The following is a 26,938-nucleotide window of genomic DNA, read 5'->3' as shown; positions in this document are numbered from 1 at the left end:
GATTACACCTACGGTGTGTCTTACGAGGGTAAATGTGAAACTTAGTAAATGTAGAATATAATGTCTTAACACAATATGCCAGAAAGGGTATGTTAACCAGTGTGAGGAAAATATGTCAAATGTTCTATAAAACCAGTGTATGTTGCCCCATGATCCCATTAATGTACACAGCTATGATTTAATAATAATAATAAATATCTTCTCTACAGAGACTGGCATGATATAGGAAGTACCATTTATTATCTCTATTTACAACGAGGCAAATTTTGCATAGAAAGGCTTGGGTGCGATCTTTATTGTCACTAGAAGAGTAATTTATTTTATTGGACAATTATATATTGATATTATGTACCAGATATTTTGCAACCCTCTAAAGTATGCATTACTTTTATGTCCATTTGAAGATGAGAAAACTGAGGCTTAGCAAAAGAAAGTAACTATTTCAAGTCATACAGAGACTGTATTGTTCACCTCTCAGTATGGCTAGGACAGAGAACAAAATCCTCTAACTTGAGAGGTTAATCTTCTTTTCAGGAAAACTAGGCAAGTGCACATTCAGTTACCTAATGAGTAACTGAAGCCATATTCACATTTTTGTCCAGTGGGGGGGAAAAAATCACTTCCTTCTCTCCCTCTAGGTTCTCTGGATGGTCAGTAAATTAAACGGACATAAGACAGATTAACAAGAGAAATATGATTTTAATTATGTACGTATACAAGGGAGCCCTACAAACATATGAGACTCAAAGAAGTAACTAGTTGATTGAGGCTTATATATCAGCCAGAGTCACAGAGAGGAGTGGGAGTTTGAGGATTCCCGGGAGGTGATGGAGACAATTATGGAGGGTGAGGGGAAAGGCCTGATTAAGGGGAGAGGGCCTACAACAGCATGTTAAACAAAGGCAAGATTATGTAGGCTTAAGTCTATTCCTTCTCTATTGGCTGAGAATCTCTAGTAATTTTGTTATTTTCTTCCTGGTTTAGAGAGGGAAAGACCTTTACAAATGAAGATTTCCTTTATAGATGCTAATTTCCTTTTTATTTTTAACTTTGGAAAACATTTTTATTTGCTTTGTTTAGGGCACCAATGACTGGAGTGATGAAGATACTAACGGTCACTGATATAACTCAGGAGGAAAGAGAGGGTCTGGATTGAGATGGAGAGATGATCCAGTTTGATCTCTGAATCCGTAATAATTGCAGGAGTAGTTGTAGACATTTATTTTTCAGCTGCCTCTAGTTTCTGAACTTGCAGACAAAGGAGAACTCTGCTTTACAACTCTCATCCTTCCATTTCCTGTACCCTGAGCTTGACCTCAGGTTGGCACAGCAGCCGGGACTGGCACTACCTGGAGCTCCAGTGTCCCAGGACTTATAGGAAACCAGGGACCTGCTGCTCCAGTGCCAACAACGGTTCTTCTTGGGGTCACGGAAGCCAGTCCAGACGCTGCAGTCACTGGTGCTGCCTTCCTTACTCAGGGAAGCCATGAAGGCACCCTCAGCCTGGGTGAGCACGGACACCAGGTTGCGGGAATGCATGTTCTGGCAGTAGAGCTCAGCATCAACCCAGGGCTCACGGTCCTTGTTAAAGTAGTCGCAGTAGGAGCGATAGGCATTGCTGCCTTCCGGGAAGCTGATCTGGGCCTTGGGAAGCTCTGTGCTAATTTCTTTTTACAAAGGTACCTTTTTTTCCTGAGCTCTTTTAGCCTGCAGCTTCTCAATATAATCAATTTAACATGATCTATATGCCAGAGAGGCATATCTCAGTGTAGTATATTTTGGTCTCCTGTGGTTCTGAACCCTATCAGTCCTTATTTGGTCAGTTTTTTATCAGATATTTTCTCTGATCATAATCCTTGTACTTGATCTGCTTTTGTCTTATTAAGCAACTTCACCGCAAAAGAAAAACAAAATCAATTCCTATAAAGAGCTGAACCATTGCTACATGAACTGACAAGGTACTGAACCTTTGTGCTGGAAGCCATTTTTTTTTTAAAGGATGCATTCATTTAGAACAGGATTTATTGTCTGACTGCTTCAAAAAGATAAAAAGGAAACCAAATACAAATGTGGTCAGGCAAAAAGGGATGGGAAGACCCACAGGCCTTCTCTCATATAGGGAGTTGGAGGTCACACCAATCTGTTCTCATCATTATGCTTGGACACAAAGTACATGAGGATTTTTTGTCAACCAAGAGAGATAAAGAGTGTGTCTTAAATCTACGTTATTTAATAGAGTATGAAATAGGGTAGAGATCATCGTTTTAGTAATTTCCCCCACGTCTACTTTAATCTGAATTTGATAGCTGCAACTATCATATCAACTAACTTTGCTATCACAAATGTAAGAGAAGGAGTCATGAGCTTATAAAAATGAACCTCCACTCCTATTCTCTTTTCTTTTTAAAGTGCCATTATGAAAGAACTATGCTAAAGTGTTTGATCACTCCAAGTTTCTTTAAAATATTTAACTTGGGGGTTTTTCTGATTAAAACATTTTAGGCAAAATAGAACATGACATAAAATATCAATGTTTGTAACAGAGGTATCAATATTTTTATTCGTGTACCTTCTCCCTCATAGTAAAATATTGACTCTTTCCTATAATGAATTCAAGCATTATTTAAGCAGAAACTTTTAAGCTGTGTGCTAACGAGAACTGCAACATATGGTTTTCCTCTTCCACTTTTTAATATTTTGGTCTCCAGTGAATCCACATACAAAAGCGTTCTTCCTTTAGTTGGATTCCACAAATGAAAGGCTTTTCTTTTTCTGATTGTAGATTAGCCTGCCAAGAAACAAACACGAGCTGGAGAACATCACTTTAATTTATTGATGGGATACAGATGACACGGAAGTCTATCCTCTTCTAGGCTTTTGGGAACGCTTTAGGCTGACCTAGCACAGCTGAGTTCATACGGCAAAGGAAGACTTTGCCAAAAACTGAAGCCAACAGTCATTGCAAACCTCTGAACCAAAACATTCCTTTAGTGCTTGAATTTCCCTATAATTTGTGTAGATTCCCTTTTTGTCAATGAAGCTAGCAGTGGATGACTAGCTTAGTGCAATCAGACAAAACAACCGTCCCATTCATTCAGTAATTAGACGATAGCTGTACCGTGCTTTATGGTTTCCGTTCTTCATTCCTTCCTTTCTTTTCAAATCCTTGGGGACAAACTCTGGGATGTTTGGCAAAGTAGAGATTCTTGTTGAAAAATATCCTATCTTTTTTTACTTCTGAGTTGTTAATAAGTTCTATTCTCAGAGGCCAAGCATTAGATGCACATGGTGGAGTGGAGAGGATCAATCCAGTTAAAATAAAAGCCTGGTCATGTATATTACCTTTTGCCTCACTTTATACTTTTTTGCCTTACCCAACACTGAGGAAGGTTTTTACTCTTCTGCTATCTAACATGCACCTACATGTATTTGATACACTATAAACTTTGTTAGTATTTAGACCGTTCCTCTGCTTCTCTGTAGGAAGCAGAGACAGAAAGGGAAAATAAATGGAGAGGAAGGCTGTGAGATTAGAGTTCATCCGCTCTAAAGGCCCATGGCAGATTAAATTACGCTTGGGAAACTGGGTTAAGAATTGTTTGCTAATACATTTCCTTCTTTTTTATTTTTTCTAAGCTATTTTTGTATCCTAAACCACTGGAAGAGAAGGGAGGGAAAGCTTCTACAAGAAAACAGTCATGCTATCACAGATGCCATCGCCATTATTGTCTTTACGTTGTAGAGGTGTCACCCGCACAAAACTGGTATGGTCTGAAGATTGTCTGGTCTTGTTCGGAAGGAGTCTTGGCTGCAAGTGACACAACTTAAGCTAGTGGAAGGAAAGGGAGGACATTTTGGGTGGCTCTATCTAAACTAGAAAGGGTGGGAGTAGACCTGTGTTTAGGAATGTCTAGAAGCAAGGACCTCAGTCCTTGTCTGGATTCTTTCTCCTTTCCCTTCTCTGATTCTCCCTTAGCTGGATTGTTCCTCCCTCAACCCCACCCCAACTGATGACCTGGAACCGTGGCTAACATGGATAATAAAATTTTCAGCTTCAATTACAGCTCTGAAATAAAACATTGTAAAAGGGTACTTTCTTCTCAAACTCCCAATTATCCAGAAAAGCACATTATGATTTGCCTGGCTTGGTGACGTGTCCCTTTTCTTGAACCAATCACTTTGAACATTAACTGGCTCAAGCCTATCCCTGACCCTACCTATCCCCGACCCTGGGGAGAAGGGCATGGACTCTACTTGCAGCATAACAGAAGAAAGATGAAGCAAATAAAAATTAGAGCCGTCAGAAATGTCAGTCTCTGTTCCTTAATTTATCCACTTATAAATAGTATTTGGGAATGCCATGGGATTAGGATTCTTCCCTAAAATATAGTATAACTTAATATTCCAAGTAGATTTTAGGTTTAAAATTGGGGTTGCCAATGGAATTACAAAGGTGATGGTGTGTATAACCCTTGGTTTGATTCATGAGCACAAGAAAATTTTATATGTATTGAGGTTAATCACCCTTCTACTCTAAGGAACACTTAAAAGTTTTTTATTTTTTTACCCCTAAGTATTAATCAATGGGAAAGTAGTAATAACAGTACATTACTGTTAAATGGCAGTCTAATTTTTTTCATTATTAAAACGGAAAACAAGTTGGCCTAAAGGTCAGCTACAGTGTGCAGGTGGAAAGGGTTATACAAAACTATCACCTTGTTCCAGAGCAGGGGTGAACAATTTTTTTTCTATAAATAGCCAGATAATAAAAGCTTTGGCTTTGTGCAGTATATAGTCTCTACTGTAGCTAGCCAACTCTACACTTGAAGTGAGAGAGCAGCTACAGATAATATAAGTGAATGGGTGCAGTTGTGTTCCAATAAAACTTTATTTAGAAATATAGGCTATGGGCGATATTTTATTCGTCCTGACATTTATAATGCATGGTAAAGGACTGTATAAAATAGAATATTAAATAAATCCTATGCATTTTTAGCACTTAGAACTGTTTTTAAGTAACCTAAGAGTATATTTATACAAACTGCTTGATCAGAAGATTGGATATTAAATATAGTGAATGGAAGTTTAAAATAGTAATTCTTGGGTAAAAACATAACCACAATTAAACTATTTCCATTATTGGAAAGTACTTCCAGATGCACTATTTGCTTTATGTTAAAAAGTTTTTTCAAGAATTAACATAACATTGATTGAAATTCAAATCTAATATAAACCTCAGGCATCAAAAGCATTTTTTATAGGATGTAAACATACCTAGGCTTTTACCTGTTTTACTTCTGGGACAAAATGGTTATGGCAACATATTTGTTCTTCTATTTGCAATGCTTTCAGTCATGTGAATGTACCATTATTATTTGACATTTGAAATATTTCTCAATCGAAACATGAAACATTTTATGAACTAAAAATCTTGGAACTCCTTCAAGCAGAAGATCATATTTACAATATAACATTCAATATTTCCATTATGTCCCTTTATTTTTAGACATTTATTAGGTAGCTATAAAAAATCACTTTGGGACTAATATACTTTTAAAATGTGATGATTTTACTAAATAAGAAAATGTATTTTCCATATTCCATTAATTTTAAGATGCACTTTTTTTTTTTAACAGTTTAACCTCTTCAAAGTCAAGTTCTTCTAATGATGGAAGACATCTTACGAATTTCTGTCTTCTAGGTTATAATCATGAAAGAGTTATAATTACAAGCATGAAATTGGTCTAAAAACCCACCGTTGGAAATTTATGGTAAGATACAGAATGTCAGCATGAATATTTACTTTATTTACATAGAGTCAGTCTGAGGGTTAGGGTCATCCAATGTCATGTGCAGAAAGTCATAGACATCAATGATGCTCAATCAATACTTGGTTTAGTAGAGCAGCCTCTAAATGCGAAGTAGTTTGGAAATATTTTTATCGATTTATTTTGCTAATGTATTCCTTTTTATATTAATATATACATAAGAGTGATACATAATAACATATATATCTAAAGAAGTCTAAAGGAGCTTTTCTTTTTCTTTTTTTTTTTTTTGTAGAGACAGAGTCTCACTTTACTGCCCTCGGTAGAGTGCCCTGGCGTTACATGGCTCACAGCAACCTCCAGCTCTTGGGCTTATGTGATTCTCTTGCCTCAGCCTCCCGAGCAGCTGGGACTACAGGCGCCTGCCACAACGCCTGGCTATTTTTTTGTTGCAGTTCGGCCGGGGCTGGGTTTGAACCCACCACCCTCGGTATATGGAGCCGGCGCCCTACTCACTGAGCCTACTCCTGCCACCCAGGAGCTTTTCTAATAAGTAAAAAAAAAAAAAAAAATCTACATAATATAAAAGCACTGAGTCATGGTTTAATTGGAACCATTCTTTGTTTCAGTGGGATATGAGGTAATGGTGTTTCCTACAATCAATTACATGTTAGGTGTAATGATGTAAAATAATATATATTTAAATATATACATATTATAGATATTTAAATATATGTATATATTAAAAATATTTGTGCATATATTTGTATTTTTACAAATATATATGTAATAATATATATTTAAATAGTATTATATGTTAAAAATACATATCTTTTTAAATTAATAAAGGCCACTTTTACTTCTTATACTTAAGTGATAATATTTATAATAAACCACTTTACTGCTCCTATTAAAGAAAATTCAACTTGTTAACTAAAAATGCATAGCAACTACAGCATCCACTTATTCTTTGAACTCTCTCTGACTTTTTAAAAATACAAGTTGAAAACATCCAGCTTGAATGCTTAATTTCAGTACACTGAATTCAAGAACAAATACACATTTGCAAGTATCAGGGTTAAATTATGATCTTCATGATCACTGTCAGCCTCAATACATCTTTGTCAAGTCATTAGTTAAGAAGTCCTGGGAAGAAGAACAAGGAGGGAGGCAACCACCAACCTTAATTCAGTCCTAAGTGATTGCTCACACCTGGGGAGGAGGACCATTCTACCAATCTGCCAATCAGAACTTAGCATGCCAACTACAAAAGGATGTAGAAGACTCTCTAGCCTAGAACAGGTGTAATAGGGCTTAGAGGTGACCCTACTAGAGGTAGAAGTTAGGTCAAAGCAACACTGAAATGATTGGCAACCACGCATTGTCAGGACAGCCTTAAGAGTAATTATCACGTGGTCCACACTGCCCTGGTGGGCTTTCAGAGAGGCTCATGGGAAGTCTGCATGCGCAGTAAGACTCTGGTTCCCAGGTGACCTCTGAACCATGAGGTAGGCCTGACCCAGCTAGATTAAAAGAGAACTGCGGTCATAACCTTTGTCTCATTGCCTCTACTTTGTTGTAACAGTGGGGGTCCGTTTGCTGCGCACTGCAAACCTGTTTTGCTCTGTAAGCCTATACCTTGCTGTTACTCTGTAAACCTTTCAAAAACTTTCCTTTTTTGCTAAAACTTTACTTGCTCTTTTCAATTATTTTGGCAACTACCTCCAGCCACCACCACGCCACTGTAACAACCTTCATGCTTTCTTTTCAACGTTTTGATGATTTATTGCAAATACTTTATGGTGACATTTTACTGTCAATAAGAATAGTTTGGGACTATTACCTGGAACATTTTGAACTGCAGGTATAAAAAAACTGATCCTTTTATATACATAAGCTACTATCGTCATTATACCTAGAAATGATATATTTTGGAAAATAATTACTATCAATATCTACTACTTTAACTGAAACAGATGTTAATTCTTTTGTTGATGTGTCTGGGGTGGGAGTCCTTGGTCTGCTAGGAACGAAACCTATGGTTAGCTAAGGAACTATTTCTCTTTCCTCAGAAGATAATGTTTTAGTATGGACTTAAATACAGAGTATTCCACAGTTAAGCACTATCTATCACACGGCTATCTAGGTCTCAAATATAGCTTATTTTTAAATTGTTTTTAAGACAGAGTCTTACTCTGTTGCCCTGGCTAGACTGTCATGGCTCACAGCTACCTTAAACTCTTGGGTTCATGTGATCCTTTTCCCTCAGCCTCCCAAGTAGCTGTAACTACAGGTGTTTACTATCACACCCGGCTAGTTTTTCTGTTTTTAGTAGAGATGGATCTCACTCTTGCTCAGGCTGGTCTTTGGCCACTTGATCTCCTGGGCTCAAGTGATCCACCTTCCCCTGCCTCCTAGAGTTCTGGGATTATAGGTATGAGCCACTGCATCTGGCCCGAAAAGATAGTTTAATTAATGCCAAAAGGGACGGTGTATTTTGCCCTGAAATAACTAGTTTACTCTTCTGGGAGAAGAGGTAGAAGTTAGGCCAAAGCAACAGTGAAATGATTGGCAACCACGCATAGTCAACATCAACAGTAGTTTCTTCAGCGATGCTTGCACGATATGGAATGAGGTCACATTGGAAGAAATGCACCAAAATCAGATTCATAACTTTTCTATCCTACTCTCTAATTATAATTTTTTTGATGATTTGTGTTCATCTGTTCACATTTTAGCATGTCTCATCTGTGAGCACCAGTTATCAGCACACTCTGCTAGCTAGTGATCATACTTCTTTTTTAAATCGCCCATTAACGATTTCGCTAAATCATTAATGTTACTTTCATGATTCGAAGTAATTTTTTCTGCCTCTAGTATATTGGTAAGAAAGTCCTGGTTCACTAAATGGTCCTTGTTGTGATTTAATATATTTCTGTCTAAAATGTAAACATTTATTCGTATTTTTTATTTAATTCTCATTTTAATAACTTTTAGGAGATAATGTGAACTATCTAGGAGTCATATCATTTTAATAAATTTAAAGTAATTTTAATAAATTAAAGAATTGGCTTGGCGCCTATAGCTCAGCAGCTAGGGAGCCAGCCACATACACTGGAGCTGGCGGGTTCGAACCCAGCCTGGGTCTGCCAAACAACGATGACAGCTACAACCAAAAAAAAAAAAAAAAAACTAGCTGGGTATTGTGGCGGGCACCTGCACACCTGTAGTCCCAGTCCCAGCTGCTTGGGAGGGTGAGGCAAGAGAACCACTTAAGCCTAAGAATTTGAGGTTGCTGTGATCTGTGACGCCATGGCACTCTCTACCAAGGGTGACATAGTGAGACTCTTGTCTCAAAAAAAAAATTTTTTTTTGAAGAATTTGTTCCTGTTTTGGCAACAGAGATGATTAGCTACAACTTTTTATGTTACAAATGGATTTTTTGGTATACAGATTTGATGAAATTGGTATTTGGAAGTGGAGCTGTATTACATCAGTAACACAATGTAGCAATGCCTTTGGAACTAGGAGGTGGGTGAAGGCTTAAAGAATTTTGAGCAGAAGGATAGAGAAAGCCTAAATATCCTTGAATAGACTATTAATAAAAATCTGGATTTGATGTCACCATCAAGTCAGGGATCAGAAGAAGTGAGGAATGCTTCTTCTGGAAACTGGAGGAAGAAGGATCCTTGCTATATCATGCCAGAAAGCTTAGCAAAATTGACCCTTACAGTCACTTGTGAAGCAGATGAACTTGGTTATATGAGTACATCTAAGGAGATTTTTACACAAAGTGTTGAAGGAATTCCATAGTTTCTTCTTATGGTTTATAGTAAAAGGTAAAGGTAGATAAATAAATTGAGGCAAGAATGATTAAACAGGCCAGGTGCAGTGGCTCACGCCTGTAATCCTAGATCTCTGGGAGGTCAAGGCAGGTGTACCACTTGAGATCAGGAGTTCAAGACCAGCCTGAGCGAGAGTAAGACCCTGAGCAAGAGTAATTTCTCTACTAAAAATAGAAAAATTATCCAGGCATGGTGGTGGGTACCTGTAGTCCCAGCTACTCAGAAGGCTGGGCAGGTAGATCTCTTGAGCCCAGGAGTTTGAGGTTGCTATGAGCTATGATGCCTTGGAAGTCTTACCAAGCATGGTAATACTGTATCTCAACAAATAAAATAAAAATGTTAAAAAGAACAGTTAAACAAAGAAGACAGGATTTTTATGATCTTAAAATTTCTCAGCCTGTCCCATAGTAAAATTACTGTTAAGATGTGGCTTCTGAGCAGTGTCAGGAAAGTATGCTTTATAGAATAGGCTAAGTATGTGACATTAGAAATTAATACTAAAACCTTAGAAAGATCGAAAGCACCGAATATTCAGTCACACAAAGGACAATTTCAAGAGTATGTCTCATTCTCACTCAAACCGTGGGGTTTCTAGGGGACATCAGGGTGCTGGACCTCAGCCATCTCAGCAGGAGACTAAAATAGAGAAGGATTTATCCATTTATCCTAATGGAGCAAACTCTACTGAAATCTGAAGATTTACCAAGTTGTTGCAAAGATTATTTCAACAGAACATTTCCAGGTCAAATTAAAATGGGCAGAGAGAGTACAAAATAAAAAGAGGCTCTCAGACCCCCTGAACATCACAGCACTAAGTAGGCTGATATGACTGCTCACTCAAACACACTACATTTTGTGTGAAAGTGGAACCAATAGCTTATGGGGTGGAGTCATATTACACACAAAACAGAAACTGTGAGAAAGAGAGTGGCACCTTATATAAAAGTTATTTCTTGGCCTTAAAACATAAGATAAGAATGTTCAACATTTGCCTAGATGGATTTCAGAACTGTGGATCAGCGATTCCTTTTTCCTTCCATTTCCCCTTTTTTGAAGATGAATATCCATAGCCTCATCATATGCTTGTCCCATCACTGTATTTGAGTATATTAGGGGAAAACAACTTTTCTCTTTAGTTTCATCGGTTCAAAAATGGAAAGACATTTTGTCCCAAAAGTTGTACTTAAAGGACTATACCCAGAAGCTCATCTGTACCTGGGTCTGACTTAGAGTGTAATATCTTGGATGTTAAGCTCAGTCTGTAAAGAAATGAGATTCTTATAAATTTTGGAAATGGGTGCAGATATTTTTTATAAGAGAAAGACTCCAGGATCATGGGAAGATGTGGAGACAGAATTTACGGTACACCTTCATGACTGCCACCTCCTGGTATACGTGCCTTTGTGAAATCCTTTCCCCTTGAACATGTGCAAGACCTGAGACTTGCTTCCAACTAGTGGAAAGTGGTAAAGGTGATGGGATGTATAGAGGTACTTGAACATGTTTGCACAACAGTTTATCACCTATGTCATTGCAGTTTCTCTCTCTTCTACTTACTGGCTTTAAAGAAGCAAGTTACCATGGGTAGTACAGCCACAGACTACCAATGACCCAGGGAGGCTCGCCAGTAGATCCTGTCTCACTTGAGGGATTCTTTGATAAGAATATCCCTGGCCACAAAAGATTCAAGGTCACTAGTTTGCTGCAAGTGAAATATTTAAGTTATTCTATTAATTTTTGTTCTGTTTTTTTTTTTTTTTTCTAGAGCTGGAACATAAAGGAATCTACTTGCTTTTTCTTCATCCTCTGTGACAACTCAATTTTTAATTTAATCATTCAGTTTCCACAGGACTGATGGTAGTTTTGGGTGTGCCATTGGCTGTGAAGAGTGCCTGTGTGTGTGTGTCTTTTGACTGTCGAATGCTGGTTCATTGCTAGTTCATTCACTGTTGCACTAGGAAAGAAGTATGTCTTTCATACTAAATGTAGAATACAAATGTCTACATACAATAACTAAGAAAATGCCATGAAGGCTACGTTGAACAGTTTGATGAGAATATTTTAGATTGTATATGAAACCAGCACATTGTACCCCTTGATTGCACAAATGTACAAAGCTATGATTTAACAATAAAAAAAAAAAGAAATGCATGAAGGCTTCTTTGTGTTTGTAGAAGCTCAGTTATCACCTTGCAGATTGGATGGTTAGTCTTCCTGACAGTACGTTGGGAATTCATATATTTTCTTCAATCTTGTGAATGAACACTAGTTTTGTCTATTTAAGTAAAGGAACACATTTTTGTTCTTGGGTTCTGCATGTCCTGGAATTCTACATATGCTATAGCTCTGAATCTGTGGCTGCCAGCAAAATAGATCAACAAGCCCTATTATTACATTGATTCACAAAAGGTAAAGGAGAAAATTGAATTAATCCTGCATTATGTGTACGTTCTCTGGAAACCAAACTCAGAATTGGGAAACTGGCATCAGGTCATATTTCCTCCTGCCCCCCAGCCAAGTTTCTGCTCTTCTAAGCCATGTCCCCTTTGAATTGTCACATCCATCTGAAGGTACACATGCTGACATATTATATAAACTTAGGTTTATAGTTACTAGTTTTTTTTATTAGCCTTCATTAAACCTTAATTTTTTTAAAAGATGATTTCATTTTCTCTCAACTTCACTCCTTTCTACCCTTTGTGAAGGGTTGCTGACAAGAGCTACTATAAATTTGAGCTAGAGGTGATAGGAACACCTAGGTGTTCTAGCCACCTATCTGAATCTGTGGCTGCCAGCAAAATAGGAGATCAACTAGCCTTACTATTACATTGATTCATAAAAGGTAAAGATATGATAGTACCACCTCAGCAGAGAACAAGGAGAGGTGAGAGCAAGCTTAATGTATGATTAATTAAGTTTTCTCCTTTACCTTTTAGGAATCAATGTATAAGGCTATCACCATAGGTAGTAGAATACCTATGTCTGCATGTGGATGAACATTGCTCAGCATTCCTTTCTTCTCCTGCTTCTCTCCTCACTCTTCTCTCTTCATAGATCAAAAACTCTGAAGCAGAGAGAGGTCTGACTTCCCATACTAGTGTGTCTAGCAGATCAGAAGGTGAAGGTTGGATTTGAAGCCTCCTTCTCAGGTCTGTCCTAGATTCAATACTGACTCTCAGTTGATTTGGAAAAATAAGCAGCTCTATGCCAGGAATCTTGCATTATGTATATATCCTTGTCAAAAATAGTGTTAGCATTATAGAAGCACCAGTATTAAAGATCCAATTTTGAACCTTTGAAATACTTTAATGAAAAACTGGAATAATTTCTCACGTAAAAATGTATGTTTAGAATGGTGAGAATATTATCAGTATTCTTTCAAAGTCAGAAACTAATACCCCGTTTCCCTGAAAATAAGACATCCTCCAAAACTAAGACCTACTTACAGGAAAGATAAGATGTCCCCTGAAAATAAGACCTAGCGCTAGCCAGGCATTGTGGCAGGTACCTGTGGTCCCAGCTACTCGGGAGGCTGAGGCAAGAGAATCGCTTGGGCCCAGGAGTTGGAGGTTGCTGTGAGCTGTGTGAGGCCACGGCACTCAACCAAGGGCCATAAAGTGAGACCCTGTTTCTACAAAAAAAAAAAAAAAAAAAAAAGATCTAGCGCATCTTTGGGAGCACACCTTAAAATAAGACACTGTCTTATTTTCAGGGAAACGGTATAAAAAAATATTATGTTTTAATACAAGACAATTTTTGTCTACTTTAGTTAATTTGTTTTTGCACTTAGATTCAAATAATTTAAATATAAAAATTTAAATATTTGACACAGGATAACTTTCAAATTACCTGAACATATTTTATTAAAATGCTCATATATGCCTACCAACCTAGGCCCACTAGTATTTTGCTGCATTCATACAAATACTTCTGGAAAAAGAAGTTACTTAACCAACAAACATGTGCAAGTCTGCTGTAGGTCGGAGCTGACTTGATTATTTATGTAAAATCATAATCCATTAATTCTTGTTATCTAGATTAACTTGTTATATGGAATATCGCCCAGTTCATGTTCTTATTTCCTAATACTTTTGGAAGTACTTGAAGTAGAGTTCATGTTCTCTAGTCATTTAGTAAGTTTAAAAAATTTTCAAACTAAGTATTATTTTTTCTCCTCCTTTTCTTCTCTTTCTCTCTCCATGCACACATACATACACGTATAAGCACATACACACATATACACATGAGTGTCAATAATTGGGTAGACATTGGAGTAATATTGTGAACTTCCCACAATATTGTAAATCCAGTGTGAAAAATCTTTCAACTCACCTGATCTTATTAATATTTGAAAATTATTGTTTTCGAATAACCCTGTGAATCCATGAGGTGAATTTGCCTTTCTGGTGTGCATCTTAACGTTTCTTTGTGCTTGTTTTTCCTTGGCTCTTAGAAGCAGCAAGGAATTATTTTTCATCTCTATCCTAGTTGTTGCAGGCATTGTATGTTGACTTTCTCAATATTCATTCTTCTGTTAAAGTCTAGGGAAAAAAGCAAAACGATATTCAAGATCCCACCACTTGTAAGTCAGAGTGACCATGTAACAAGTTGTGGACAATGAGATACTGAAGGAAATTTCGAGGGAACATTTCTGTCCATCTTTTACCAAATAAAAGGGCAAAGTCAGGTAAGGAAGAGGATTTTAATCTTTCCTCTTACACCTTTCTCTTATTTTCTTGTCTGTGATATACAGAAGTCTAGTAGCCATCTCAGGAACCTAAAGATGAGCATCATGCATAAGAAAATGGCAGAAAATAAATGTAGATGCCTCCTGATTATAGACCAGCAGGATTCCTGTTGTGGGAAAATTATATACTCCCCCTTCAGTCATTGTCAGCCAAGCCCAACCCTACCTTTGCATCGTGCTCTCACCTCTCGTTATTCTCTCCTGAGGTGGTACTGTCATATCTGCCTCTCACACCTGAGATGCTGCTGACTAGAATGACTAATGCTCTTCTGTCCTCACTTCCCAATCAAGAGACATAATGTCTAAAAAAAACAGTGGAGTGACAGGGATCATGATGAGGGCAAATTTTACCCTACCTGTTGTTTTTCACTGGTGTATTTTTAACTTTCTTGGGCAACGGGTAATTTCTTCTCTCCGTTGCCTCTGCTGTCAGCCACTTATGACCCCACTATAGTACTCACTATAGTAAGTAATACAGCATGTATTTTCTTTTGTTTTACTCAGCAGTATGCTAAAATAACTATTCACATTTACTATAGAAGTGTAAGGAAGCTATCTCACGATATAACAATGAAGGAGGAAATTTGCTAGTTAAAACCATGATAATATTGTAAATGAGTGATGATAACATTGGCTTAGGCGAATTTAGATGATGCAAAGGTAGACCAAATTTGGGCAAGAGCCTAAGAGAGTAAGGAACATGGGTATTAAACAGAAAGGATGAAGAAGAGAAATTGGTGAGAAAGGAAAAGATAGAAAGAAACCTTGGGCTGTAGTTCTAATTTAGATAAAATGAATAATGAGAAAAAAATCACTGCTATTAAGGTCTCTAAAGGACTTTTTAAATTTGTAAAAGCAATATTTAGTTTGAATGGATAAATACTTGAACCTAAAACCTCTTCTATGTCTTCTCCTAACTTCAATTAAATTTGCTACATTTATGCCTGATTATCAGAAGGAAATATCTGACTGTTATCATTGGTTTAACGTCAGGCCAAACAGGTGTTGAAAAAGTAGAATTATTTCATGAATTCAACCGAATCTTCTGCTTGAAGCCAATATTTTAAGGCTTCCTGAAAAATTACAGAAATCCTGTGGAGTGCTTGCTATGTCTCCAGTTTCTCCCTTTTGAATATCATTGTGTTTTTACTAAATTATTTCCCAAATTTATTGTTTGTTATGACTTCATACAGCTGCTGACTCCAATTTTGAGAATCTGTGTGGCTCCTGAATAGATGAATTTACTTCTGAAAAATGTTGCTAAGGCTAAGTCTTTCAGCTCATGTTATTGGCATGACCTAGGTTTTGGTCCAATAGTAGATAAATGATAACCATAGATACATCTGAATTCTAGAAAATATTGTAGAAATTCAAGTTTCTGTGGTATGCAGACATGAAGACTTTGCATCTTTTGTTACTATTAAAGGAGCTAGTCAGGGGATAAAGTTCATGCACAGAGAGGAGCAGACCTAATAGAAAGCCCAAGAAAATGAGTCCCTATCAAAAATTAATTGAAATCAACATTGTCTCTGGATTTTTTCAAATGCATAAGATAAAGAAACAAAACCCAAAAGGCCCTCTCTCCACCTTTACTATTGTAACATATGACTTTTATTGAAGTAGACTGATATTAAATTCAGCAATAGCAAAGAAGATACTACTAAGTAAAAATATGGAACTGGTTCAAGCAAGCTAGGATTAGGTAGTGAGGAAAATTGCTTTGTCTTGTGCTGGAAAGTCAGTCTTCCTCATTTGTAGTTATGGAAGAGTTTATTAAACTTTGGCTCCTTGAATTCAGGGATAAGGATTATATAAGAAATGTCAGAATGCTAAAGTGTGTTGGAGCCTTCTTTTAACATTCACTGATGTTCTATGATAAAGAACTTTGCTTCATTTGAAATTAGGCCTCCTGAAACTTGAGAGGAGTAAAAATATGTTTTGTTAAGAAATGTGTTCTGACTGCAGACTGTTATAAAAATGATTTGGAATCTGGTTATTTGGTTTCTCATAGGGTTGGAAATGCCAAATTGCTATCCTAATCTGAGATTAATATAAATAAAATCAAAAGGAGGGGACTCAGCAAGAGATAAAATTAGAATATAGGAGAGGGCCTAATTTCCCAGTCTTTCTCCTAATTACTCTCTTGAGCCTTATCTGCCTGTCAAAATGTGAAACTATTTCTTGTCTTGGTGAAACCTGGGACATAGTTTGGGGGCAGGAGCATATTATATTTGCCTTGTCAGTCATAGGATTTTGGGTGGAAACTACTAAGCCAAAGGCTAGGTGTATGGGCATAACATCAAAGCCGGCTTCTAGGAAACAAAAGTTTCCAGGTTTAAGTCCAACAACTCTTATAAGACAACATCTATGACTTTAACTACTACTGCTTGATATGGGCTGGAAGCAAATGGATTTGCTTATCTTTCTTCAAAAGGATTTGCTTATCTTTCTTAACTTCCTAAGAGAAGTTAGGAGAGCAATAGATGTATTGCCAGCAAAACTCAATCAACCCTGATTTGACTTTCTCTGGGCTCCAAATTCAGACCATTAGAAAGCTGCTAAGGCAGTCAGCTACCAGGTAAGGCAGCCATACCATTATTGATCCCTAATGTGGCAATGGGGAAAAATAAAGAATGAAAACCCTCCCTAAAAGCTGTCCTAGGATGTGTTTCACATACAAATGACAAAAGAACAGTGTTAATTTCAAATCTTCTTTTTCTCAAGTGTGAGTTTTCATTGTGATTACCCTGTTTTCCATCCACTAATAAATGCTGAATGTTGTAAGGTGGACAACTCAGCCATAAGCTACTGATGCTTGAACCATTCTACTTGGAGAAGACTGCATCTGACGCAGAGACACTGGGCTTGTCCTAGGCACCTTAACTGAGGATTTTGAGTTCTCTTCATCTAGTGATGGAGGGAGTGAATTTAATGTAGGCATAGGCATTTTTGAAAGTGTATGTATGGGATGAAAAGTATGTTTGGATATTGGATGCTGTAAGCAAAGATGTAGACTGTCATGAAGTCTCCCTTTGGTAACCTTTTCTACATCTATCACCTCCTTTTTCCTTACCTCACTGTTTATTTAATTAGCAAGGTCATTAGGTGTCCAGGAAGACCACCCGACTGCTGACTCTAGTGAACAGATCTCATGAGGGAAGAAGAAACTCCTTTGGGGGGATTTCATAATTTGCTTCTGTACATTTCAGGTCAAAGTTATATGTGTGCCCTTCACCCAGAATGTGTACATTGTACGTAGGGAATTAACCCAACCCCTCCTCTTTGCTCCCACCTGCTGGATACTTGTTGAGTTTTACAGAAAGCAGAAGCTCTTATCAAGTCATTCCTAAGCTGAACTCTACTTTTGGATCATTTTGTTTTGAAGAGTCAGTAAAGAGAATTTCATATTTATTCCATAAAAACTTAAATAATGCTTAGATATTTTTCAAAAAAAAAGAGAAAAAAATCCTATCTCCTTCAGCTCTTATCTCTGTCTAGATAGCATTTTATTATCTTTATCTTCATAACTACAGTTGTTGAAACTCTATGTTTTCTCGATTTCTGTAATTCCTCATCTTTCGTGTAACAGCTGGACTTCTGCTTCTTATTCCCATCACAATATAGAAAAGCTTTTGACAGGGACACAGATGGCTCCATAATAGTCAAATCAGTGGATGTATTCCAGTTCTTAACTTATTCAATCTCCTTTGGTGTCAGTTGACACCAAATTTCTCCTTTTTCTTCCTTTTACTCTTGCTTGACTTTCTTAATGACCCTATCTCATTACTGTCTCAGTACATTTTCTATTGTTTGTAAAAGACTACCTAAAACTGGGTAACTTTAAACAAAAAAGAAGTTTATTTCTCACAGTTATGGAGGTTAAGAGATCTCCATAGGTGAAGAGCTGTCATCTGAAGAAATGACTTAGAGGACACTGTAGAGCAGCGGTTCTCAACCTGTGGATCACAACCCACAGGAACTGTATTAAAGGTCTGTAGCATTAGGAAGGTTGAGAACCAGTGCTGTAGAGTCTTGAGGAGGCAAAAGAAATTACACAGTGAGAGAGCTGAGTGTACTAATGTTGCCAGCTCAGGTTTCTCTTCCTTTCCTTCTAGTTACCAGTATTGTCTCATGATACCTCATTAATCATTAATTCATCAACACATGAATGAATGGGTGAACCCTCCATGAGCACAGATCCTTACAACGCAATCACCTTGTAAAGGCCCAACCTCTCAATATTGCCTCATTGGGGATTAAGTTTCAACATCAATTTTGGCTGGACATTCAATACATAGCAATAACTTTCAAACAGCTTCTGTTCAATCTTTTTGTTTTCTTTTCTGCCTTTCAATTAAATTATATGTATTTTCCAGGGTTTCATTGATGTCATTTCCATTTCCCTTGACTTTATGTGAGATAAATCTTGCTATCCAAACTCTTACGTAAATTATAAACACTTCCTAAATTTATAGTAATCCCCAGGACTCTTCCTTCTCCCATCTGCATTTCTCTAATCTAAACTTTTGGCTCCATGACTTGAAACTTTATTTCAATCTCTGATACCCTGAATTTGGTATTCTTATATGTGTTTGCTTTATGCAGATTTCAAACTTCATTTGTCAATTTCTTTCTCAATATTCCCTGTTCTCTTGGTTAGGAATTCCCTGTCCTATCTTAGAACTATAGAAAACAAATATTTCTCCATTCTCCTCCAACCACAAGGCAATAGAAAAGGGAAGAATTGAACACACATTTATTTTCTTTTTTACTACCTATTCTCCATAAACTAGAGCTGGCTATATTGAAGTAGAGTTAAATTTGAGGAGGTCATTGTAAACCAATAGAAAGATAGAAAAGTGGCTTTATAACTGTAAGACAATTTTATGTCAACACACTCACCATCTTTTTATCCATTCAGCAAGGCTATGTCTCTTCACTGGGGAGTTCAAACCATTCATACTCATTGAGAGAATTGATTTGTATGGGGGATTTCTGTTTGTCCAGTTTGTAGAGCTCCATTGCTTTATTTTACTTCTTGGGCCATTGTAGTATCTAGACTTTGACCTTTAGTTTCTGTGTAGTTTTTATACTGGTAGGAGTTGATCATGCTGGTCCATGTATAATGCAGATGTGAGTATTTTCTACAGGACAAATCTAGTTGTGACAAATTTTGTCAAAGTTTACTTGTCAGGAAAAGATGTAACTTTTCTATCAAACGTGAAACTTATTTTGCAGGATACAAAAGTCCAGGTTGGCAGTTGTTCTGTTTGAGGAGATTGAAGATAGAGATCCATTCACTTTTGGCTTGTAAAGTTTCTGCTGAAAAATTTGCAGTTTACCTGATGGGTTTTCCCTTGTTGCTTTTGTCTAGTTGCTTATAGAATTTTCTCTTTCATTTTTGCTTTTGCCAGGTTAATTACAATGTGTCTTCATGATGTTCTATTTGCAGTGAGTCTTCTTGGAGTTCAATGACCACATAGTGCCTGGATATCTGCATCTCTGGTGATGTTTAGAAATTTTTCTACAATAATGAGCATTTCCATGCTTTTAGTACTCTCTTCTTCTCTATCTTCTCCATCAAGGATATCTATAATCCATATGTATGTACACTTTTCATAGTCCCAAATCTCTCTAAGAGATTACTCTGCCTTTGTTCTCTTCTTTTCTGCCTTGTTAAATGACTGGGCTAGCTTGAGAACCTTGTCTTCAAGTTCTGAGATTCTGTCATCTGTTGCTGAATTTTTCTGCTGTGTTTTGAAACTCCATGAATGTCTCTTTCAATTCTTTAAGCTCCATTACATCTTTCCTAATATTGCCAGAAAGATTAGTTTGACGTAAGGCAATAAAGGATCAAAATATTGTTAAAAGCCTAGGGAATAAAATGGCTAACCAGAGGCACCCATCACTTACCTCCTCCACAAAGGGAGACCAAAACAACAGATAAACAAACATCAAATTGAGTGTCCAGAGGAGAACATTGGAATTCAGCAAGAAAGTGGCAAAGACCTTCTGTGGCAGAGAATTGAGGGAAACGAAGGGAAACAAAGCACCCAGTCAAGATTGACTCTGGGCCAAGAGTGATTCCTCACTTTACGGAGACTATAAGCAGATGATCTCTACATTTCCATCATAGGCACCTTCATTCCTAGCTACAGAAGAACTCCAAAGCCCTGCTGGTCCTAAAGCCAATATAAGTTGCTGCCTAGAGTCTATATGAGTACACTGTTCCAGAGAGGGAGTTTATGTGGGGGCCCCATAACCCTTTGAGACCCAGGTAGCCTATAGCACGTTGCCATTTTGACAGTGAAGTGACGACTGGAGTGGATTTAGCCTGGGACCTAACAGTACCATGCATTTTGCCATCTTTGGGATGCCCCAAACATCCTAATACACCAACCTGAGAGCTGCAGCATTGTGACAATAGCTGGACTCAGCTGTGCAGCTGTGACTTCAGTATCTAAGCCTATGCAGCACCCTAATTTCCAGGGAACAGGAAGCTTGGCCCCAGGATAAAGGAAGCTGACACATATGCTTCCCAGAACCTGACAGGCAATGGGCCCCAGTGAACCAAGGTAGGGTCACCTGGAGCCTACTGCAACTGACAATGATCCTCCCTGTTTAGTAGTGGAACCAGCATCCTGCAGAAGCCCAGGGCCAGCCCTTCCTGGGACCTGCCACCACCATTGATGGTTATCCTTCTACCTCCAGTGATGGTGCAACTGAATGTCCTTTAGGGGCCTAAGGAGCAATCCCTCTGAAGAGCATCTGCATGCTATGTACTCTGCCCCACAAGCCCAAGGGCCAGCCTGCTTTTGATTCACCTTGTCACTGCCCCCTCCAGGAGTACAGTGGCTGCATGCCTATGCACATAGGCCTGAGGACTAGCTTGCCCAGTGTCTACTAATGCCTCTACCAACTTTTCTCCCTTAAGTTGTAGGGCCGCCTTATATAAACCCATGCCCCCAGGAGCCTGAGGATCATCTTACCTGTGGATCATCACTGCTACATCCAGTTACTCTACTCCCTCCAGTGGCTGAGACATCACATACCTTGGCATGTCTCCCAGGGCCCAAGGACTGGCCTATCCAGCATATCAACTTTCACCAAAGCCATGTGTCACTCCCCAAAACAATTTTTGTATAGGCCATTGTAGCACTCAGACACTGCTAACATTGATTATAGGCAAAGAAATTATACAAAGACTGCATTACTTTACCCAGAAACAAAGCCAAAGCACTCTATCCAGCCAACACTACAAGATACATCTACAGGAAAAATTCTTTCCCTACAAAAGCCATGCCATAAAATTGGAAGAAGTAACTACTTTACTAGGTATGCAGATATCAATATAAGAATAGAAGAAATATGAAAAATCAAGGAATCATGTAGCCTTCAAAAGAACACAATAATTCTTTAGTAACAGATCCCAAACAAAAGGGAATGTATAAAATGCCTAAACAAGAATCAAAATATGCATCTTAAGGAAACTCAGCAAAGTATAAGAAAACACAGACAATTTAATAAAATCTAGAAAACAATTCATGATCTGAATAAGAAATTTAACAAAGAGATAAATCATAAAAAGGAACCAAATAGAAATCTTAAAACCAAGGAATTCAATGAGGAAAACAATTTTCAAGTTTTGGGAGAGAGACATACAGCCACACCTATATATAGCAAGTTCAAAAATTCCCAAATAGATTCAACCCAAAAGTGTCCTTTCTAAAGCATGTTATACTCAGACTGCCAAAGGTTAAAGACAGAGAGTTCAAAAAACAAGAGAGAAGTGTCAAGTCACATATAAGGGAATCTGTTTTAGACTAACAGCAGATTTCCCAGCAGAATCTGTATAAGCCGAGAGAGAATGGGATAATATATTCAAAGAATTGAAAAAACTATTAGCTCAGAATACTATACCTATTGAATTTATCTTTTAGAAATGAAGGAGAAATTAAATCATTCCCAGACAGGCAAAAACTGAGAAAATTTGTTACTACTACACTGGCCCTACAAGAAATACTTGAGGGAGTTCTATATCTGGAAACAAAAGGATGATATCCATAACCATAAAAAAAATAAAAGAATAAAACACACTGGTGGATCAAATACACAAATGAGGAAGACAAAGAATTAAGTGTATTACTATTAAAACCCACCAAACTGCAATGATAAAAAACAAGAGAGGAAGAAACAAACAATATATAAAACAACCAGAAAACGATTAATAAAATGATTAGCTGGGTGTTGTGGTGGATGTCATAGTTCCAGCTATTCAGGAGGCTAAGGCAGGAGGATAGTTTGAATGCAGGGGTTTGAGGTTGTTGTGACCTGTGCTGATGCCATGGCACTCTAGGCTGCACAAAAGAGTGAGACTCTATCTCAAGAAACAAAAACAAAAACAACAACAACAACAAACAGAAAATAAAACACCCACTGTCCCCACAAATGCTGGTGAGGATGTAGAGAAAAGAGAATTTTTATGAACTATTGGTGAGAATGTAATAAATACAGCCACCAGAAAACTAAAAATAGAACTACCATATGATCCAGCAATCCCATTTCTGGGTATTTATACAAAAGAAAGGAAAACAGTAGGTTGAAGAGCTACCTGTACCTCCATGTATATTGCAGCACTATTCACGATAGCCAAGATGTAGAGTCAACGTTAAGTATCTTCAACAGATGAATGGATAAAGAAAACATGGTACATATACCCAATGAAATATTATTTGGCCATTATAAAAGAAAGAAATCTTGTCATTTATAGTGGCATGCATGAGACAGGAGGATATTATGTTAGGTAATATAAGTCAGTTACACTTAAGATAAACACTACATGTTCTCACAAATGTAACAAAATTGAGCTCATAGAAGTAGAAAGTAGAATTCATTAGAGGCTAAAAGGGTAAGGAAAGGAGAAAAAGAGAAAATAGGGAGAGTTTGGTTAATGGATACAAATTGCATAAAGACAGCAATTAATTCTAGTTCAGGGCCAGTGTAGTTAACAATAATTTATTGAATATTGTCAAATGGCTAGAAGAGAGGATTTTGAGTGTTCCCAGTACAGAGAAATGATAAATATTTGACATGATAGAGTAATAAATAATTACTCTAATTTGATAATTATACATTGCATATTTATATCAAAATATTACTCCTTAATCATAAATGTACAATTATTATGTGTCAATTAAAAAGAAAATTAAGAAAAAAAAACAGGGTGTAACTGAGAGAATCTCTTGTGGGTCAAATACACACTAACTGGATGACTAAAATGACTAAATGATTTGAATCTAGAGTAAATAATGTGAAACTCAGAGTAGTCCTGGGGAGAACAGAGAAATCCTGTGTTAGGGACTGATGTGGAAGTATTGGTGACAGGCAAGTCCCCTCACTGTGTTACCTTTAGAAATTTTCCCATTAAAGAGTTGCCTAAAATGCAGAGGGATTTGTTATTTTTCAAATTTTCAAGGTAGAGGTTTTTAGAAAAGAATATGGGGGCTGAATCTTGGGTTAGAAACTTGAGGCAGATAATGATTACTCAATATTTTTTTTTTTTTTGAAGGAGGTGTCAAAGAGAAGAAAATGATTTTCAAGTGGCATTACATGTAAAAGGAAACCAGATAGAGCGATTAAATTCAAACCACCTTCTCAAGAAAGAAACTGTGGTCCAGTGTGATGTGATTTATTTTCCAGCCTTGTCTTCCTAAGCTCATCTCTTAAATTATGGTATTCTCCAGATGTCCATCCTCGACCTGCTGTTCTCATGCTGTGAACTCTTCCAGAGTGATCTCATTTCCTTTCATGATTTCAGGTCCTGATGACTTCAGTTCTCTATCTTTATCCTTGACATTTTCCACAGACTCATCCATCTGTCTACTCTATGTCTTCCATAACATCTTGAAGTCTCAGACTCAGCTTCTATAAACTGGTAATTTTATGTGTGTACCCACTACCACAATTCTCCCCCACCCCTGCCATCTGCCTGAATCCTTTATTATTATTATTTATCTGTTCTTGTATTTTTTTTTTTTTTATTGTTGGGGATTCATTGAGGGTACAATAAGCCAGGTTACACTGATTTGTTCTTGTGTTTGGAAGTTCTGACAATCACTTCATTTTACTCAATCTAAAAACCATCATCTGTGACTCTTCTCTTTATCCCAATATACAAGAAATTCAAGCCTTTCCTTTTCATTCTATCATTATGCCTTTGCATTAAAACATGCTTCTATCTTACTTTATCCTAAATCATTACAACGAATTCTTACCTCATCTGTGGAAACCAGAATTTGCAATGTGAACAATGGACTGTGATTTTGGCTAGCTCAAGCAGGAGATAGCTCTTTTATTTTTTAATTTTAAGCCACAGCTAAGGTGATGTGTCACAGCAGTCTCTTTAGGATTGGCACTACTACAAAATGTACCATTCCTAACCTCTGGGTCTGTTGAAACTCCATCGCCTGGACAGTGTTACTTCTGGGATCCACTGGTAAATGTCCTTTCACATTATTTACTCCAGATCCAAAGTCCTGAGTGTGAGTATCAAATTGGCCATGCTCCTGCCTTAGATACTAGAGGAGTGGGAAAATCTGTCCTCCTTCAATTGCTTTGGTGGGAATTCGAATCCACCTTCCCCAGGCTCCACACAATAGATCATTCTCTTAAGTTGGAAATGCTGAAAAATTGAGCAACAAAGACAAGAATAATAAAAAGAACTGACCAGCAGATTTTCTTCCAGTCACTTCCCCCCTAATTAATCTTCTGTGTGGAAACTAGGGAAAGATGGCAAGAGTTAGGATGCTGTTGCACAGATCTAGCCAAGAAATTATGGCCTCCAGAAGTAGAGTTGTGACAGAAGAGTGTGAAGAAATAGGCAGATCTAAGAGATAAGTAAGAGCTAGAATCAACAGGGATTCAATATATAGATGTGTGGGATGAGAGAGCTAGGGAAAGTAGGATTGGCATTGGTATCTCTTTCTCAAGCAATAGGAAGAAATGAGAGGTTCTTTTAATTTTGTTTGTATTTAGTTTCTGGTCTTATGGAGATTCAATGAAGATATTTATGTAGGTAGGTAGGCTATCTGAGTCTGGGATTCAGAGGACGGAATATCACTGGGATATATTTTTTGACATACTAACATAAAATTGATGATTACAGATTATCAACAGCTGTTGATATCACCCAGGGGAGGTACGTAAAGTAAGAATGCCAACTCCAGTGAAGTTGAGACAGATACGTCCAACCTCCCATCATGCCCCTTCCTTATGTCACCCACAGACCTTCGGACCACATCACTTTATCACCTTAATTCTTTAAGATGTAGCACTTGTTTCATTGCGTCTCTGTGTTAGCACTAAACCTGCCAAACTCTTAGTGATTTCAATATACTTCTACTGAGTGTGTTTCTACTACGCTGGTCTCTTGACTCCTTTTTAAAGATCCTTCCTTCCACATCGGCCACCCACTTTCTATGGTTGAACCTAAGATTAGTATTTTACAATCATGACCTGTTAGTAGATCGTAAGTCAATGAACCTGTCATAAATAGCATTTCTGTTCAATGCAATAGGAAATAGCAGCATGCTTAGCATATAAACTGTATTATGCGCTGATTGTACATATCCTGTATGTATGCGTGTATCATCCTGGTTGCATGTAGGATTTACAGTTGTTCAAATTTATTTTTTAACTTGCTTTTTATTAAATCATAACTGTATACTTTTATGGGGTACACTGTGATGATTTTATATACAATGTAGAATGCTTAAATCAAACTTATTAACATAATCATCACCTCACTTATTTTTGTGGTAACACATTTGTAATATACTCTTAGTTGTTTTGAAATGTACCCTTGCATTGTGCACATTAGGTGGGTAAGATCCCACCAAATACCCTCCCCCGCCTTGTTCAAATTTAGAAAAGGAAAAAAGACTGACTAAGACAAAGATGGCAAGTTTGGATAGTACTATCTTCAAATTCTTTGTAAGTTAAAAAAAGCACTGTATTCAGAAAAGGAACAAGGGCAGGAATGATGTCTTTGAGTGGGCAAGGCGAAAATGGACTCCAATACCCAGATTTTATTTCTATTTTCCTCTTTTTCCTGGATGATCAATTTTCCTTATTTACAAGATTATTATCACCCACATGCAAAGATGATATAATACCATCTGTCTGGAAAAAAAAATGCCCTAAGTAGTTTTACATCTCACTCTTATTGTTTCATTTCTGTTTGTATTTACAGAAAAGTTTCCCCAAAGAATTTTCTGTACTCTTCATTTCCTTTCCCCCTTTCCTTGCATCTTCTTGGGCTCATTTCAGTCAGAGTCTCATTTCCAACATTCCCCTGGAACTGCTTTTTGAAACCCTCTCCTCTTTTTTTTTTTTTTTTTTGAGACAGAGTCTCACTATGTCATCCTCACTAGAGTGTTGTGGTGTCACAGCTCACAGCACCCTCAAACTCTTGGGCTTAAGCAATTCTCTTGCCTCAGCCTCCCAAGTAGCTGGGACTACAGGCACCCACCACAATGCCCAGCTATTTTTTGTTGTTGTTGTTGTTGTTGCAGTTGTCT

At 37.4% G+C, this 26,938-nt stretch overlaps 1 protein-coding gene across 1 annotated transcript; it reads right to left on the bottom strand.

Annotated features, from left to right (window-relative positions):
* Positions 1 to 1,236: 1,236 nt before the first annotated feature.
* Positions 1,237 to 21,476, bottom strand: LOC128566425 (lithostathine-1-beta-like). Its single transcript, XM_053563312.1, has 2 exons — positions 21,413 to 21,476; positions 1,237 to 1,667 (listed from the first exon to the last, which is right to left on the bottom strand). The coding sequence occupies exons 1-2, from the start codon at positions 21,474 to 21,476 to the stop codon at positions 1,237 to 1,239; spliced, it is 495 nt and encodes a 164-aa protein (XP_053419287.1).
* Between the last annotated feature and the right edge of the window lie 5,462 nt (positions 21,477 to 26,938).

The sequence above is a fragment of the Nycticebus coucang genome, chromosome 15 (assembly GCF_027406575.1).
Source record: "Nycticebus coucang isolate mNycCou1 chromosome 15, mNycCou1.pri, whole genome shotgun sequence".
In the NCBI taxonomy this organism is placed as follows: domain Eukaryota; kingdom Metazoa; phylum Chordata; class Mammalia; order Primates; family Lorisidae; genus Nycticebus; species Nycticebus coucang.
The sequence above is the reverse complement of the archived record's forward strand: the minus strand, read 5'-3'. Positions and strand labels throughout refer to the sequence as shown.